Consider the following 17,398-nt stretch of genomic DNA (forward strand, 5'->3'; position numbering starts at 1 on the left):
TATCTGCTAACTTATAAAAAAACTTTTGTGTTTTTCCACATCATGATTTCTGCTGATGTGGGCAAGTTTCTCTCAGTCACACAAAAAAAACCACATGAAGCAGAAAGGCTAAAGATGCACAAGAGTAAATGACCTCATTTGCACTTGTTGATGTCATGCAGCAGTGGGTTGCCACATCCTGGAGATGAGGCTAGCCGCTGTGTTTTGATGTTCTTGGTAACAGGTTGGGCCTTCTGTGAAGCGGCCCTGAGGCTGTCTGCAGAGAGACGATTGGGCTGATTGGAAACACTGGCCTCCCTCTTCTTGCCAGGTTAAATCAGCTTACTGGACCCTTGCTTGTCGTCAAAAGGGGTTAAGGTGAAGGATGAGTGGGCAGCGGTCACTCGGTCAGGTCAAGACGCGGTCAAGGCGAGGAGGCCCCTCGCCGCCGGTGGCTCGCCTGTTGAAGTCAATGTGTTGATCATGTGACTGCGTGTAAAGGCAGCGAAATGTCCTGATATCATATGCATAGTGCTGGTTTTACATTCGTTATGTCAGATTATTATTTGTCAAAGTGTCTATTTATCTGAACGCTTTCTGCCTCTTCGAGTCGGTGTGTGTGTGTGTGTGTGTGTGTGTGTGTGTGTGTGTGTGTGTGTGTGTGTGTGTGTGTGTGTGTGTGTGTGTGTGTGTGTGTGTGTGTGTGTGTGTGTGTGTGTGTGTGTCAGGTCCCGGTGGATCTCTGCCCTATGGTTCCCCAGACAGTCTGGTTGTAATGGCAGATGATGTCATAGTATGAATCACAAACGGTGACACATGCTCTGATATAATAATGATTCCCAAACCCGTCCCCTCCCCCCAACACACATACACACACACACACACACACACACACACACACACACACACACACACACACACACACACACACACACACACACAACCCATATTACCTGTAACCTGAGCCTGACACAGTTCTGTATGTGCAGCCGGAATAATAATCAATTCAATTAGAAATATTATCCCTGTATTAACACCACATTGCCTTTATTACCTCAAACCTTACTTACTCTGATATTTTCTTTGTGCATGTTGGCGTAATCCTGTGGAGGCAAAATAATGACTATTTGGAGGTTGGACAAAAAGTACTTGAATATAGCCTGCTGTTCAAACGTCACATCTTGTGCAAAGATGTGATTTTACGCTTTTAATTCGTTGATTTATTTATTATTGAGTATTTTCTCCAGTACAGCTGAGTTGTACTGGAGAAAATACTCTCTAAATTTGAAATTGTACATTATCTTAAATCCACACAGGGTCAAAATCTTTCATACAACAAAGGAAAACTTGAACCCTCCCACTAAAATTTGGGTAAATGTCTGTTTTTTCCAGCATATTCCAGAAAAAAAATCTATACATTTTCAATAGGGTTGTGATCAGAGCCATTCAAGAAGTTATGTGCTAGCCTCAAAGTTTTATTAGTCCAATATTTTTATGTGTCAATTAATTGATTAATTTGATTAAAAAAATTGTTTGATACATAACACAATTGAAATCCTTTCTTTAAAATAAGAAAATATTATATTACCTAACATGCAGTAACGCAGTGTAAACTTGACCATTTATGGGAAAGGCTGCTGCAGGTGAAAAAATACTTCCAACATCAACATGTGAAAAGCTCAACTCTTAACATCAGTACAGTCAGTGTAGGGCTAATCTGCAGAATTTTTTTTTTTTTTTGGATTAACTGATTCCTAATTTGATAGCTAAAGGTGTTTAATTTTTATCTGTGCAGAAATTGAAGCAGGTGAATCTAAAACTGTCACTTGAGGAGTTCTGAGTTCAATATATGTAAAGACAAAGGTGTTTTTATCTGAAATGGAAAATTTATATACATATTCTTTTTGGTTTGTTTCAGCAAACTTTTTTTTTTTTTTTTTTTTTTAGTCTGTTGTATACCTCAGCTATCAATTACTAAATTAGTTTCAGTAATCTGAAACGTCATTGTAAATGTAGACAGTGTTGGAGTCCCAGATCTGCACATTTTAAAGTCAGCCTGATAAAATGAATGTCATAATCACCTAGAAGAACAGAGTGCGTTACTGCAGGGAACTACAGATAAACTATCAGGCATTTCTATTTCCTAATTTCCTTGTTTTCAGTCTGCTGCTGCAGGCCGGACTCTCCATCCTCCAGCTTTGGCCCAACGATACTGTTTAAGCAGCATGAAGCTGCTGCTTCCTCACGCGCAGTAAACGCATCGATACCGCTCAGTCTACTTTTATGATCTGTTATTCCGGGGGATTTTCCTCTGAGGGCAGAGAACAAGGGAGACGAGGGAGACTGGAAGGGAAAATGAGCGAGAGTGAGCGCTATGACACTTCAGAATTGAAATGACCCATAAAAGTAAACAACACCCGAACATGGCACAGGAGAACCTGTGATCATAATTGGAGCTGACTCTTCGCAGCAGGTGACTTGTTTTCTTAAAGAGCCCTCCTCTCTATTTTTTCTTCCTGAGTTGAGAAGAAGAGATGAGGTGTAAAAAATGACTTCACACTTTGCCTGTTTTTGTGCACATCCTCATTTTGCTAATGGAACGATGCTTAGAGTGATTTATGTGTCAGTTTTACAAGATAAAACGTTTAGTGTCTCTTCTCCAGAAGATATCAGTATAATTGTAAGTTTCCTTATTTTTTTTTAATTTTAACTCATCCATGTAACAAAAAGGTTTTACCTGCATCTTAACCAGCACAACCTTTTAACAGGTTAATAATCCCACTGGATTTCTGTCCTATAAAAACACTGGTAAGATAAAGGCAGGGTTTTCCTCAGTGTATTATCAGTCTGGCGGGTCACCAGGCTTTACTTGGTGGCCCACCAGAATAAGCATTACTCATTACTTAAGTCTTTAAAATGTTTTCATTTTTCAGGCTTTATAGTTACTGTTCAGGTATGAATCTTCCAATAACACATAATTATCAAGTGACATTTTCAGATTTCCTGTCGACTTTAAACATGTTTTAACTCAAAAACATAACGGGCCACTGGATGAATGACTGCCCAACCACTAGGCTTCGCAAGTTTTCTGGGGAAAACCTTGAAAGGGTTATCAATATCTGCATTGGTCCTGATTGGAAAAAGTTCCATCAGGGATCAGTGACAAAAAGACAGATCTGTTCAGTCTAATTCTACACTTTGTGATCTGAGCGACATGTTGCTTTGTTATTCATTTGACATTATATTTAGAAAACCTGATTGCACTTTCTGAACCATTTGAAAGGTTTGCTGCAGATTATTTTTTTCCTTGTTTGACCAAAGTAGCCAACCTGTTGTTTGTGTCAGTTTCTTTTTTATTTATTTTAATAGGATTTTTCCGTTTGCAAACAATTTTGTCTTGCTATGGTCAGTTCCTGTTTTATCTCTGGCATATTTACATGTTCAAACTATATTTTTACCAAGATGCTTCAAGCTTCAGGTGTTGTGTAAATATTTATATTATGATCGGGATTAATTCCTCCGTTTAGCTGTCCTGATGTGTGATATTTGATCTTTTTTAAATCTGTCAACCTTAAAAAAAAGGTACATAATTAATTTTCTCAATGCAATAGCCTTTAAGTTTTTTTGTTTTGAGAGGATGATTAAAGTTGTAGCTGTGAAAGTTCCCTTAGTAAATACTTTGTTTCTTTTTAATATCTTGCATACTCTCTTCTATAAAGGTTTAAGTAGTAGGAGCTTCTGCAGAGTCTCGGTCTGCATACCTTTCAGCTCCATCATGGCTTATGTATTTGTTTGAAATCACTTTCCACCACTTTCGGTTTCAAGCATTATGGTTCCTTTGTCTCCCATCCTGATGTTGTAGATTGACACCACTTGTCAGTCGCGGGCCTGTGAGAAACGGGACAATTATTCTGCGAAACTCCGGGGGTTTCCCCCATGCCTCCATTCAGCGCGGTGACTCACAGCTCCTGGTGTCCTGTGGAATTTAGTCAAGTGACTGTTTCGGGTTGAAAGAATCTATCTCATAACCTACTTCCCCTTTGATATCTATTTCTTTCCCAGTGCAGTTTACACTCGTGGCTTATTTATAGCAAGAAGGTCTTGTGAGTGTGCATCAAAACAGTAATGACGAGCAACAAGGCCTCAAACTGTGGTTTCAGTGTTTCCAGCTCTTGTTTTAAGAAGCAACTTAGTGTAGTTACCAAGTTATAAATCTAAACAGATGATGTGTAATCGCTGTGAAATTCCACCTTCTGTTATTTTATCTCAATCGACAAAATGCAAACTATAGACAGAAAGGACATCCTGCTCCTCGCTGCATCGCCGTTAACTCAGAGGGCAAGAATGCTCAAGGCCCAGTCAGTGGTGACCTCTTAACATTTTACTAATCCTTCGTTTCAATATCAGTGTTTTGTCTTGAGAAGTCCAGAAGGTTGATGGAACAACAGCAGAGCTTTAGTGCATTGTGGTGCTAAGGCATTCAGCAAGGTTTCCTCCCTACAGAGAGCCAGTGTAGGGACTTTAGAACTGGTCTGATGTGCTCAATGTTCCTGGTTTTAGTCAGAACTAGAGCAGCAGCATTCTATATCAGCTGCAGCTGTTTCATTGACTTTTTTAGGCAGACCTGTGAAGACGCTATTGTAGTAATCAATATGACTAAAGATGAACGCACGAATGAGTTTCTCTGGATCTTTCTGGGATTTTAGTCCGGAAGTGGAAGGCGATAGAAGGCTGACTTTGTCACTCTCTTTATGTGGCTCTGAATGTCCAGTTCAGAGTTCATCACTACACCTAAATGTTGGACCTGACCGCTGGTTTTTAGTTGTAATATCTGAAGCTGTGCGTTCCTCCTTTGATGCAAAGATAACTTTTTGTTGTTGTTGTTCAGAACGAGAAAAGTTGCAGCACATGCACAGGTTGATTTGTTCTAAGCATCTTAGATTGGATAAATTCAGAGTCACCTGGTGACATCGAACCTGTCGAGCTGTGAATCATTTGTGTGGTCAATGGTTGTTAATCTTCCTGTTGCAAGGTCAGAGTAAATATCAAGCCCTCTTCTCTCCTGTTTTGTTTTTTTTCCCCCCATGGTATTTTTTTCTCCTTGAAGTCTCCTTTGAGTGCTATATTAGCATCTCAACCGACTGCATTCCTGCACGAGGGCACAGCCCAGATGACGACAACTTTTGGGAGGCTGGAAGGCATTTGTGGGATGTTCATTTCTTTGCAGTTTCATACCTGATGAAGCCACACCTCCACGCCTGGATGCATCCATAACCACACCCCCTTCACCTGGTAGTTCCACATGGAGAAGTTTAAATGCTATAACCAAAGCTTTTGTTTCATGTTCATGATGGAAGTATACACAGTACAAACAATATTACTTCTGTAGTGGCAGAAACTAAATGAGGTTCTCTTCATCTTTCCATGCATTCAGATTAAATTGCGTTGATTCTTTCTTTTTTTGCTTGCTGTGGTTTTTAGTTCTCCAAATATTTTATTTCAACTTCATTGATGTACATTGAGAAATGTGTCAAAAATATGAATAGAAATTAGCATTTTTATGAATATTCAAATAACCAGTTGATCTTTTGGGGAATTATACGTTTTGGGATGCAAACCTGAAGAAATTATTCAGTTCATATAGAGCTTTTTCACAACAGTGCATTTTGCAAAAAATAGACAAAAATGAGTAATTATTGCATCAATCATCAATAAAGTGCTAATTTTGCAGCAATTGGTTGCTGTGTGATAAATCTATTGTTAGTTTTATGAACTCACTAAAAATGGACTTGCACCAAAACCTCAATACAATTAATAAATATAATTGTATTCATAATAGAAAATATATAATTAATAAATTGCATAAAATATATAAGTGCAATATTGAATTGGTTATGACGATACGAGGGACATCAGAGGTATTAGCAAGAAAATGCTTCATGAAAAACATAAGTACATGACAAATAACTGAATCCGAAATTACAGTGACAACCACTGACATAAGTTCATCTTCTTCTCACTCCTCTTCAAGGTAAATGCGCTCTTGTTTGTCAAAACACACAGTTATGTGAAACATAAATTGGATGACATGATTTATGCAAATTTCAGTGCAACTACATATTTCTCTCTTTAGAGGTATAATATGCATTTTATTCTTTAGTATGGCTCAAAATAACGCAACAAATCAAACTTTCAAAATATGAATGAATGCGGACTCTTTCTGTAGCAGTACATTTGGACTCCTAAGTATAACTGTTGTAACAAAGTTCCTGTTTTGTTAGTTTATTGTGTTTGTCAGGATGTTCCCACAGTTGTACGTGGCGGCAGGCATCTTGCAGAAAAGCTGTGCAGAGCTCTAGAGTGACTTTACGGCGTTGATAAACCCTCCTGTTAGGCACTAAAAGTCTTGCCGTCTCTCTTGCTCTTTTGCAGCATAAATAAACCACAGACTTGTCTCAACATGTAGCAGAAAATTATTAACTCTTTAGCTGTTCCCATATGTCTGATTCTTTTGAACTCATTTTTTTTTAGGATTTTTAGAAGACCTTGAGTTTTCTTCACTCGGTTATGGCATCCGTATTAAAGAGGGTTGTCAGTTGAAGTAAGAAGTTCGCAACTGGCCAATAAAGCTAAAAAGCAGTCCATTCCTCTGGCCAGTTGAATTATTTTCTCTATTAATATTTAATATAAGACTAAAAATCTAAATACTTTGCTGGTCTAGTGTGAATATGATGCATTGGGAATCTTTTTAATTACTCCCAACTTCAATCTGTTCAGAGTTTTGTACTTCTTTACAGCCTGTCTCACCCTGAAAGCGTAAGTTAAGCATTTCAGTCTAGATTGCTAAATCTGCCACTCACCGCCTCTCTCTCTCCTGCTTGTCTCATACTTTCAGGTACAGGAGCAGGTCCACCCAACCCTGAAAGCAAAGGAGGATGCCCTGCAGCACATTGAAGAGCTGATCCTGCAGCTGCTCAACATGCTGTGTGTGGCCCAGCCTCGCACCGTGCAGGATGTAGAGGTATGACCTTTGCTTCCTCTCTCCTGGTAATTTCTGTTTTAAAGATGGAAAAGGCTTGTGTCTGCCTCTTACTATGAAGAATCTCCTTGCCTCCCCTCTCGACAGGAACGTGTGCAGAAAACCTTTCCCCACCCTATAGATAAGTGGGCAATTAACGACGCCCAGGCAGCTATTGAGAAACGTAAGAGAAGAAGCCCCTTGCTTCTCCCTGTGGACAAAATACACCCATTACTTAAGGTAAAGACTCATAGAGCTGACCTCTCTCTCTCCCTTTTCTGTCCCTTTTCGCTTCCTCAGCGGACTAGAAATGTTTATCTAGTTTAGTTTAGCCGTCACCCTGCATGTTCAAACAGACGCTTAACATGATCTCGAACCAACCTTCGGCTGCCGTGGAACGGTTCATGTGCTTTGCTTCGTCTGATGTGTTTTGCTTTTTCTCCAATCAGGAGGTTCTGGGCTACAAGGTGGACTACCATGTGTCCCTGTACATCGTGGCAGTACTTGAATACATATCAGCAGATATACTCAAACTGGCCGGCAACTACGTCGGCAACATTCGGCACTATGAAATCACCCAACAGGACATCAAGGTCTCCATGTGTGCAGACAAGGTGGGGATATCGTTGAGGAAGGAGCGCCTGCATTCACTCGCTTCTTGCTGATAGGTTCCGTTTCGTGTCTCTGCGTTCAGGTGTTGATGGATATGTTCGACCAGGAGGACATCGGCGTGATGTCGCAGTTTACCGAGGAGCCCTTGTCGCTTGCGGAGCTTTCGTATGACGAACTGGTGAAGCTTGAAATCGCAGAGGAGCGGCAGTATCTGCGGGAGCTCGATCTGATTATTAAAGTGTTCCGGAACCATTTCCTGTCCCACCCCAAAGTCTTTACAGATGAGGTGAGGAGGACATTAAGCTGATGATGGAAACATAGTAATACTGCTTTTAAAAGGGATTTCTGACATCCTTTGAAGGGCTTATTTACTCATCAGAAACATCTACAACAAACGGTCCGGTTCATATCAGATGCACAACTTTGAATTTATTCAGGGTTTTTTTTTCTGCACCACAAATTCTCAAAATTGTACACACGCTCTCAAATACAGAAATGCATCCCTACTAATATTTAATTAAATATCTTTTATCAAACTAAGAACTTCTCATGACAACATACTTTTTCTAGGTATAATGAAGTTTCAGGTATAGTTCAAGCTGAATATTTCTCAACTCTAAGTGGTTAAACTGAGAGTTGATGCTTCATTCATTCATAACCCAGTTCAGATCTATTCTGTTGGAGCACAATAAAAGTAGTAATAATGGTTCCAACCATTTTATGCAATGCTCGAATACCACTGATGGTGAAACTGCCCCTCGGCATGATGCAACCACCACCATGTTTGGCAGTTCTCTAATCACATTTCCTCTCATTATGATCATGTAACCAAACATGTTGATATATGACCATAAAACATTTTTCTATTGGAAAACTTGCTTTTCTTTAGACATTGGTGTTCCAGCAGGCCTGATCCTCTGTGGTTCCCTCGGTGATTCCTGACGATCGTGGGTTGCCAGTTTGGCTCAGACGGGTTAAAACTTGGTCCCCCACAGAAGATTTCTTTTACCTTGACAAGCTACTCCCATCTAAAATGTAACATTTGAGCAAATATGAATGTGACATTTATGACACAAGTGTGAAATTACAAGTCAATTAAATACAAAATAAATTAAATAAATACAAATAAAACTCTCCACCTGTATGTTTCAAAAGGAAACTCCTTTTTACGTTCAAATAGAAGATTCAAATAGAAAAATAACCACTAGTTTTACTGAGATGTCAAAAATCTAGCTAGCGTTATGCTAAATGTTTATCTTTAGCTACATGAAGCAAGTGGTTGCCCAAGGACAAATATTTTATGATGTAATTATTTCTTATTTATTGGAGAAAATGCACAATAAATTAATGTTTTTAGCCAGTTATTATTACTGAAATATACATAATCAGTTGTGTGATTTTTCAACCCTGGAGAGAAACAATTGACAAACTTAATTATATTGATTCCCATGATGAGTTTTTACACTTTTCACTTCTAATTCTTCTGTTATATATGTAAAGGATGGATTAAATGGTACAGAAAAAATAAGATGTAAAACATAGAGAGAAAAATTTGTTAATATTTCTAGAAAAGACCCACAAATTCTTTCCAAAAGCTGCACAAATTTGAAATTGTTACTCCGCTTCATTTCAGGCAAGTAGCTGTGAGCAGCTTAGTGCAGAGCCAGCTTATTCAGACACAAATATCAAAACATTTTAAGCCAAATCCACTCTAAGATCATTTAAAGATTTGAATTTCAACTTTCTAATCTGTTAACTGGGAATTGGTATCAAAGAGTCACTTGAAACTTCCAAATATGCTTTTCTTACAGGCTTATTTTATGGAAAAAACATCCTTTCACCTGGACAAAATTGGGATTTTCTGTTCGCAGCTAAGATCTAGATAGCAGATATTCTAATTGTTGTCAAATTTGTGTTTTCTAAGGACTGCTTTTCCAATCACGAGTCACTCTGTTTACACAATGAAACTTGTTTTGCTGCTTCAAGTCGTCTCTCTCTCTTTCTCCTAAGGCTAATATGGGGCTCAAGCACTAAATTCCTCCAAACATATAGGGATAAGTACAGTTGAAAAAAAAAATTGAGTGCAGTGTGTACAGGTTTAGAAGAACTTAGTGGAAAGTTGAGTTTTGTGCATTGCTGTGGTTTTGCATATTTTGGGTTGGGTAATTTGTGGTATCATTTGGGTGAGGAGCGTAAACCTATGCGAGGCCCAGAGGAACACAGAACGTGTAATTAAGTTGAGACAGGAACAACATCTGCATCCCCCGCCAGAATAACCTCAATTATGTCTGTTGAAATGCGGCATCATCCGGAGCGTTACTCAGGCGTCGAGAAAGCGCTTCGGTTAAATAATGGCGTGGCAGAGCTGCTTTTTAAGACTTCGGCAGTCTGTAAACACTTGGTCCAATTTTAGAGCCCTCGTCTTCTTTAGTGATTATTCTCTGTGGAATATATGCCATGCTGTTGTTTATAATCAGACTCTACAGAAGAGAGACAAGAAGAAATCCATTTTTGAAAGTCATAAAAAACCTGATTAATCGGATTAATCTAACAAATTAGCACTTTCTGCCGATTTTTTATTAAGTTGCTTAAATTGTTTCTACGCAATATTAGAAATGCATTAAAAGATGGAAATGAACAAATGATCCACTTCCTTTTTTAAATAAGAAAATAAACATTTTATTGCCTAAATGGCAAAAATACAGCGTTCCTTTAGTGAATTTCATCCTGGTGAATATAAAGAAATTGCCACTTGAGGGGTTTTGGGTGAAACATATTGACAGACAAAAGTGATTTTGATCTTAAAATCCAAATGTGTGTCTTAACGCATTTGCATTTTGTACAATGTGTAAATTGCACAAAATGCAATTAACACATTGCACATTGTGTTAATACAAATTAACCGTTTTTAACTTATTGATTCTCTAAAAAGAAATGAAAATATTTAGCATTTGAATTATCACACCAAAGCGACTTGCAACACTAATGTAAAGATCACCTGAGGGTTAAAGGTCACATTTCTAATGGCCTGTATTTATAATGGTAATAATTTAAAGAAGGGGGAGGGAAGCTAATGGCTCATTAAGCATTCAGATGCTCTCTGACCCTGTTGAACTGCGGTAGAAATGGGCAGCCGTGGACTTAATTTAGAAATGGCTTTTCAGCAGACGGCCTGCTAACAGTCATGCATTGATAATGTCATATTATCACCAACAGCCTCACTTGGAAAGATGTCTGAGCTCATTTTTATTTAAATATCAATTATTTCTTTTGTTGTCAATTGATGTTCAAGCAAGTGATGATGACATTTTGCGGAGGAGGAGAAGATGAACTTAACCTCAAATTTAACAAAAATACTAACAGAAAAGACTGGACAGAGGTGCATGTGTACTGCACATTGAATTATCACTGCGACCAATTGCCGAGCATTTGACAAATCTCGACGCAGCTCACCAGTTCTTGTTGTCGATGTTGCAGGATGTCGAGGTGATCTTCAGCAACATCTTGGACATCCACGAGCTGACCGTGAAGCTTCTGGGTCTGATCGAGGACGCGGTGGAGATGACTGCTGATGGCAGTCCCCATCCGCTGGTGGGCAGCTGCTTTGAAGACCTTGCAGAGGTAACATGCATCATTTATCAGGAAACGGTTATTGCTGTTGGCTAATTAAAAAACAAAACTGACAATATCACCAGAATTTTTTATTTTTTTTTACACTTTTCTCCAGCTTGTATCATTAGAGCATCTATAAATATCTGTAAATTTTAAAATGTGATTAAATGCAGTTTAGTCATATTAATTTTAAGCATTTTAGCATATGCTATCGGTTTCTCAAAAACTATATTTGTGTTCATAGAGCTATGAATGTGTGCATGCAGCCATAGTTACCAAAAAAAAAATAGTAATAGGCTTCTAAACCTTTTAGTAAATTGGGGATTAGTAATGGGTTCATCACAAAAATTTGTGATAAAATCCCAAACTTATATTACCCAATCCTACCAAATCTGTTTCATAACATAAAACTGATTTTTAGCTTGTTTTTTATGTTTCTGTTCAAGCAAAATAAAGATATTTTCTGGAAACTCTTCCAGCTTTGAGTTTTAATAGAACAAATAAAAGCTGCGTACTTGTGAAAATATATATATTTGATATTGGCTTACAAATTATGTCTGAGATTTGTTTGTTAAAATCCAACATTTGGCCAGCAATTACCAAAATGAAGGCCAATAATGAAATGTAATGTTTGCTTTCTCACCATTGATGCACTAGAAATAGCTAGAGGCTCAGCACAAATGACTAAATATAATGACAGCATGAGTTGTTCAGTTTTACACCAGCGGGTTATTTCTGCGTGAATGGTTGTGTTTGATTAGTAATGCTCTGGCTCGTTCTGTGTGTGTGCAGGAACAGGCGTTTGACCCGTACGAGACCCTTTCTCAGGACATTCTTGGCAAGAAATTCAACGAGCACTTCCATGAAATGATGCAGAGACAAACAGTTCGCCAACACTTCGGGGTGAGGTTTTGAACCGGAGCTCATCTGCTCAGAGAACATTTTGATTTTTCTATCTGCATTCATAAAAAACTGGACAAAGTTTTTTATGAATGCGTCTTTACTTTAATTCCCCGTCATTAAAGCTGCAGTGGCATGTTTTTAATTTGAAGGGGAAAACATTACCTGCTGACTAGTTATCGGTCATTTCATAAAAACTCAACTTGCATCTTAAAGTTGCTTATTACCCATCTATACCTGCTGCTTCCCAAAAAGGGAAGCATTCACACTCGGCATTCGTTCCTGCTTCTGTTTTGATCCACGTGTGGCTAAAATATGGTTTGAAGACATGTCATGACATATTCAGCGTCCCGTTTGTGCACACTTGATTCTCTGCTGCTGTTTTGTTTTATTTGGACATTCCTCGCGAGAATAGCATTGAAATAGGCCCGGTGGGGTGCAGTTTGGCGGCCTTTGAAGATGAAATATTTGCTGTTGTTTTCTCAGGCCAGAAACTGAGAAAACAGTTTCAACCCCACTTAGTGTAGCAGAATTTACAAAATGGGCCAATTTTCTGCTCATTTCAAGCCTTTAAACCGAAATGCCTACTTCTCATTTATTGTGTGTATATATATATATATTCTCTCTGTATCTTTTCATGCCTTTTAGCACTTATTGAATTCAAAGGGAGAACGGAAGACTGTGTGGACTTCAACGGTGTTGTGGCTCAGATTGAGGCCTCGCTGTGTTTACCACCAGTCAGACCCCAGTTAGGTCAACACCGCCATGCCCTGAATACTCACACCCAGTGTTTATTTTCATGTACGCTTCACATAAGAGGCCGTGAGCACGGGGAGTTAAAAATATGCTTTTAATTTTATCTTGTTGTATTGGTGCCAGTTAAGTAAAAAAACTGTCACACAGGCGAAAGCATTTTGTCACACATTGGTATACAAACACACAAAATATTTTATTGGGATTTTCTCTGAAAGGCCAACAAAGAATCGTGCGTAATTACGACGTGGAAATAAACGCAGAATGATTTAAAAAGGAGAAAAAATTAGCCACACTTTTCAGATTGTGTAAGATTTTGAAATTCATGCATTTTATTTTTTCTTCTAAAGTTACAACTTTGATGACTTTTTAAGGTGCATGGCAATAGATTTTATTTAGAGCCATCAAAGTAGAGAGGGGTTGACTGCCTCCAATTTTCAGATTTCTTTTATTTGTAGAGATATTTTAAAGCGTGTATCATTTTCCTCCCAATTCACAATGATGCCCCGCTTTGCGTTGTTCCATTATAAAACATCTGCTCTCTTCATGACAGTCTGAACAGCACAGGTCATATTGTTTTCGAATGCGACCCAGGTCACTTGGATATCCCTTACATATCCGATTCAAATGTGACTGAACGTCCAGATCACATTCACATTGCAAATATCACTTCACTTGTGGGAGGGAGAAGAGCTCCCTCCCACAGCTTCAAATCTGTAAGCTATGCTCGAACGTTAGCCTCCATGATTACTTCCGCAAACATTGAGCACTTCTTCTTTTTATGGCGGCTGGCAGAAGTCTGAGAACGCTGGCGTTATTGCACCCTCTACTGTGCATGCGGGACACTTTCAGGTCGTTTGCGGTTCACATGCTGGTCGTATTTTATTTGGAAGTGTGAACAGCCACAGCAAACAAATCCAACTTGACAGAAAATTGGAATTGGGTCACACAGCCTTACTGGATACACATGGCAGCTTTTGCTGTAACAGGGTTCAAACGTGAGGCAGTGACATCATCAGCTGCCTCTCGCTCCCCTCCACATCTGTTGTCTCGTTGCGTACGCTCCTGTCTCTCTCCCTCCCTATCTGTCAGATGGATGCGTCCGTCAGCCTCCAAGCCGCTGCTCTCTGATCCGTCTGGTGTTGTGGGTAAATTACATCTGCTTTTAAAAATAGAACAGTCAGGCACACTGCTCGTAATTTCTCTCCTGAGGAGGGAGAGCGCTGTGGTACCAATGATCCAAAGCTCATCTCGTATCGAAGAGATGTCAAAAGACCAGAACTGAGCCTCAGAGCGTCACAGGAACATTGTTGTGTTCAGAGTTTTATGTAGCTGTCGGTTTTTTGCTAATATTTGAGATGTGTTTACAATTATAGATGCTCTTTTTCAAGCTTGACTTGATGTGTAGATTTAATTAGTCACAATAACAAATTTTGCTGGGCGACAAATTGTTGCAGAAGTTATTGCGATAAACTATAATTTTTAAGTGACATAATAGTAATGACATCATAGTAATTATGCAAAATCGCATTCTGAAACGTTAATAAACTTTCAATTCTATTAAACATTTAGCCCTGGAACTGGAAGAGATTTTAAGTCCAAAATAAATAAAACAGAAACAACAAATGAAATGAATTACTCAGTAAAGTCTCAGTAAACAAAATTATCCTCAAAAAGACTTGTCGTCTAGTTTTGTCAGAAAGAGAAAAGCGATAAATCATGCCAAGGGAAGTTACTGAGTTTGTATTAATTTGCCATGTGATTAATTGATTTATTGGTTATTGTGAGAGGCCTATGTATAGCACTCATAAAACTGCTTTAATTCAAAACGTGTGTGTGTGAAGATGCATCCTAGAATAGTGGAAGCTGGACAATGCATTAAGGACAGTAGGATCCTGTGGCATTCGCAAACAGCCTGCATGCTCAGGTGTGACGACAATTAACACGAAGAGAAAAGAGTATTGAAACATCTTTGTTCTTATGATTCGCTTTTCAAGCAAAGGCCTCTTGAACTTTTCCCACATTTTCTTTCTTGAGTCCGACAACCTTCATTGTGATGCAAGGAACTGGAATCAGTCTATTGTGTGTTTTTAAAGCGAAAGCTACATGTAATTGAACTGAGGAGTTTGAGACGGCCATCAGTAACTCTGGAGGATCTGTAATCATCCACGGACAAAATGCATCTATTTGTGGTTCTGTCCACAAATCCAGCCTTTACAGAGGAGTTTCAAAAAGAAGATGATAAATAGGGTTGCACAATATATCTGTATGAAAACTGGTATTTCGATCAATTTATCAGTCTGGTAATTAACTACTTATAGGACTGATGTTTATTTCCGTCTGCTTGCTGGGAGGAGGCGGCCATTTGTTTGGTCATGATGCAGTGCAGGGTTTTGGGGAGTTTATCTGAAGCACAGTCAGTGTTGTGGTTGTTTTTTATGTTGTGTGGAAATATGTGTAATGTCCGTCGAGCAATTTTAATATCCGATACCTATATCAGCCCAGATATCCATACCAGTTCCTCCCTAATGATGAGACGTCAAGTTTGAGCTGGTTATTATTTATTTTCTACTTTGTAATTCTGTGTTTCTATGTGTTTAAACCTGATGCATAAAATCTCAAGGTAAAGAGACTCAAGTTTGTGGTTGCATGGAGTCAAAATGTGAAAATGGTTTTGGATTTCAAAATGTATGCAAGGTAATCCAAAAGAAAACCAAATAAAGACAGAAATTTGGGTTGCAACTAGCAATTAATTTAATGATCTATCATTCTATTGATTATTCTGATGGTTAATAAGATTTTTAAATATTGCACATTCTGCAGATTTGTTTCATTTAAACACTTAAGCTTCTTAATTACAATAGTAGAAATGCATATATCAACAAAATGCAAACAAACAGTTGAATTCCTTTTGTAAATACGAAGTTTTATGAAATGCAATCACACAGCATTACTTTAGAAAACGCTTTATCGTTTGTAGCTTCTAAAAACAAAATACTTGTAAAATCAACATGTGAAAAGCTCGACCCTTATCTGCTCAATCAGGAAGACGTGACACTATTTCACATTTGACCGTAATAAACGGTGTTCCTAGAAACATGTAGGCCGCTGTCAGCACTTCCCGGCAGGCTGTGTAGGAAAGATGCACGGTTTTATTCCTTCTCTGCTCGTTGTTTTCCCGGGGTCAACGCGCATCGGGCAGCTGAAGCTTTTGTTTTTCATGAGCCGGACTCTTCCTCCCCAGCCAGACGCCGTAGCTGCCGCTGTGGAGTCTAAGTACAGGGATATTGATTCTGAGTCATTTATCAAGGGATCAAAGATTAAAGTGGATACTTTGGCCCCACCCCGACAGTCATTGCTCCGGCTCGCTTGTCCTTCTCTCTGGCAGCCTAACATGGACCGAAACATTTACTAGGCATATGTGTGTTTTGTATGTTTTCATTTGATCTTCAAGTTTTAAAAAAAAAAAGGTTACTTAGATTTCACTTCTGTCCTTAACCTCCAGCAGTCATGTGGAAACGCGCCAGACTGAATTCATTTAGAAAACGAAAGTGACATTGTGTAATAAAAATTACTTTTGGTCACCGTTTTGATTTTATTTTGGTTAATAATTAAGCCGTTTTTGGGCAGATGTTCAAAACATTACCATGCTGGTTTATGCCCAACAATTCTAACTATTCTCATTTCCGTCTGCAGTCCAATCCGGGAGGCTTTAAGGAGTGCGTTCAGTATGTCCTTCCCCAGCTGATGAAGGTTCCAGTGTACCACTGTCTGCACTACTTTGAGCTACTGCAGGTATGCACTCATTATTTCTGTCAACAAAGATTAATTGTTTCCTTTGTAAAAGATCATTTGATATGTGCATGCTGAGATTTATTCTAATATATAGTGGTTGGCTTTTAACAGTAACAAAGAAAGGAAAATTTTTAATACTTTAGAAGATACATTGTTAAAAACAGACAAAAATCTGCAACTCTGATCCTTAATAAAATCTATTAAAATTTAAAATAATACAAAAAATATATATTTTTGTCATCTATTAATTTAATATTATTCAAAAATGGCTCTTTTTATTTAAGCATAATGGATCTAATAACATTGATTTTACTGTAAAATGCAACAATAAAGTGAAATCCTTTCTTTGCAAGTGGTTTCTGATTTTCCTTTCATAATTAAAGTGTTGATTAGTAAACCAGGGGGTTTTATTTGTCCACTTTTGGTTTGGTCAGTCATGAGTTTTCTCTGTAAGGTAGAGCCACAGAAATACACTATAAAAACACAAAACCTTGCTGAGTGTTTTTGGTCTAGTAAGACCAAACCAACATACAAGAAACTTTGTTTGACATGAGCTTGGTTTAAGGAAATAATTACTTAACTTTGATGAAGAAGTACTAGTTTTTTTTTATCAATACGGTTTCATCAATATCAAGGAATTATTGACTTATAATCACCTCGTAATTTTCACTGTAAATTTCTCATTTCAATTGTACCAAGATATTTTAAACACTAAAAACAAGGCCAAAT

At 38.2% G+C, this 17,398-nt stretch overlaps 1 protein-coding gene across 2 annotated transcripts in view; it reads left to right on the forward strand.

Moving 5' to 3' along the window:
- Positions 1–17,398, forward strand: part of sos2 (son of sevenless homolog 2 (Drosophila)) — a 42,429-nt gene that overhangs the window by 9,431 nt on the left and 15,600 nt on the right. For both annotated transcript variants that reach the window (XM_055037983.1, XM_055037984.1), the window contains exons 2-8: positions 6,875–7,000; positions 7,106–7,237; positions 7,447–7,611; positions 7,692–7,895; positions 11,087–11,230; positions 12,014–12,124; positions 16,571–16,669. In XM_055037983.1, coding sequence (XP_054893958.1) covers positions 6,875–7,000; positions 7,106–7,237; positions 7,447–7,611; positions 7,692–7,895; positions 11,087–11,230; positions 12,014–12,124; positions 16,571–16,669 — 981 coding nt within the window. The remainder of the gene's footprint in view (positions 1–6,874; positions 7,001–7,105; positions 7,238–7,446; positions 7,612–7,691; positions 7,896–11,086; positions 11,231–12,013; positions 12,125–16,570; positions 16,670–17,398) is intronic.

The sequence above is a fragment of the Poeciliopsis prolifica genome, unplaced genomic scaffold, assembly GCF_027474105.1.
Source record: "Poeciliopsis prolifica strain line A6 unplaced genomic scaffold, Auburn_PproV2 SCAFFOLD013, whole genome shotgun sequence".
NCBI classification, from domain to species: Eukaryota; Metazoa; Chordata; class Actinopteri; order Cyprinodontiformes; family Poeciliidae; genus Poeciliopsis; species Poeciliopsis prolifica.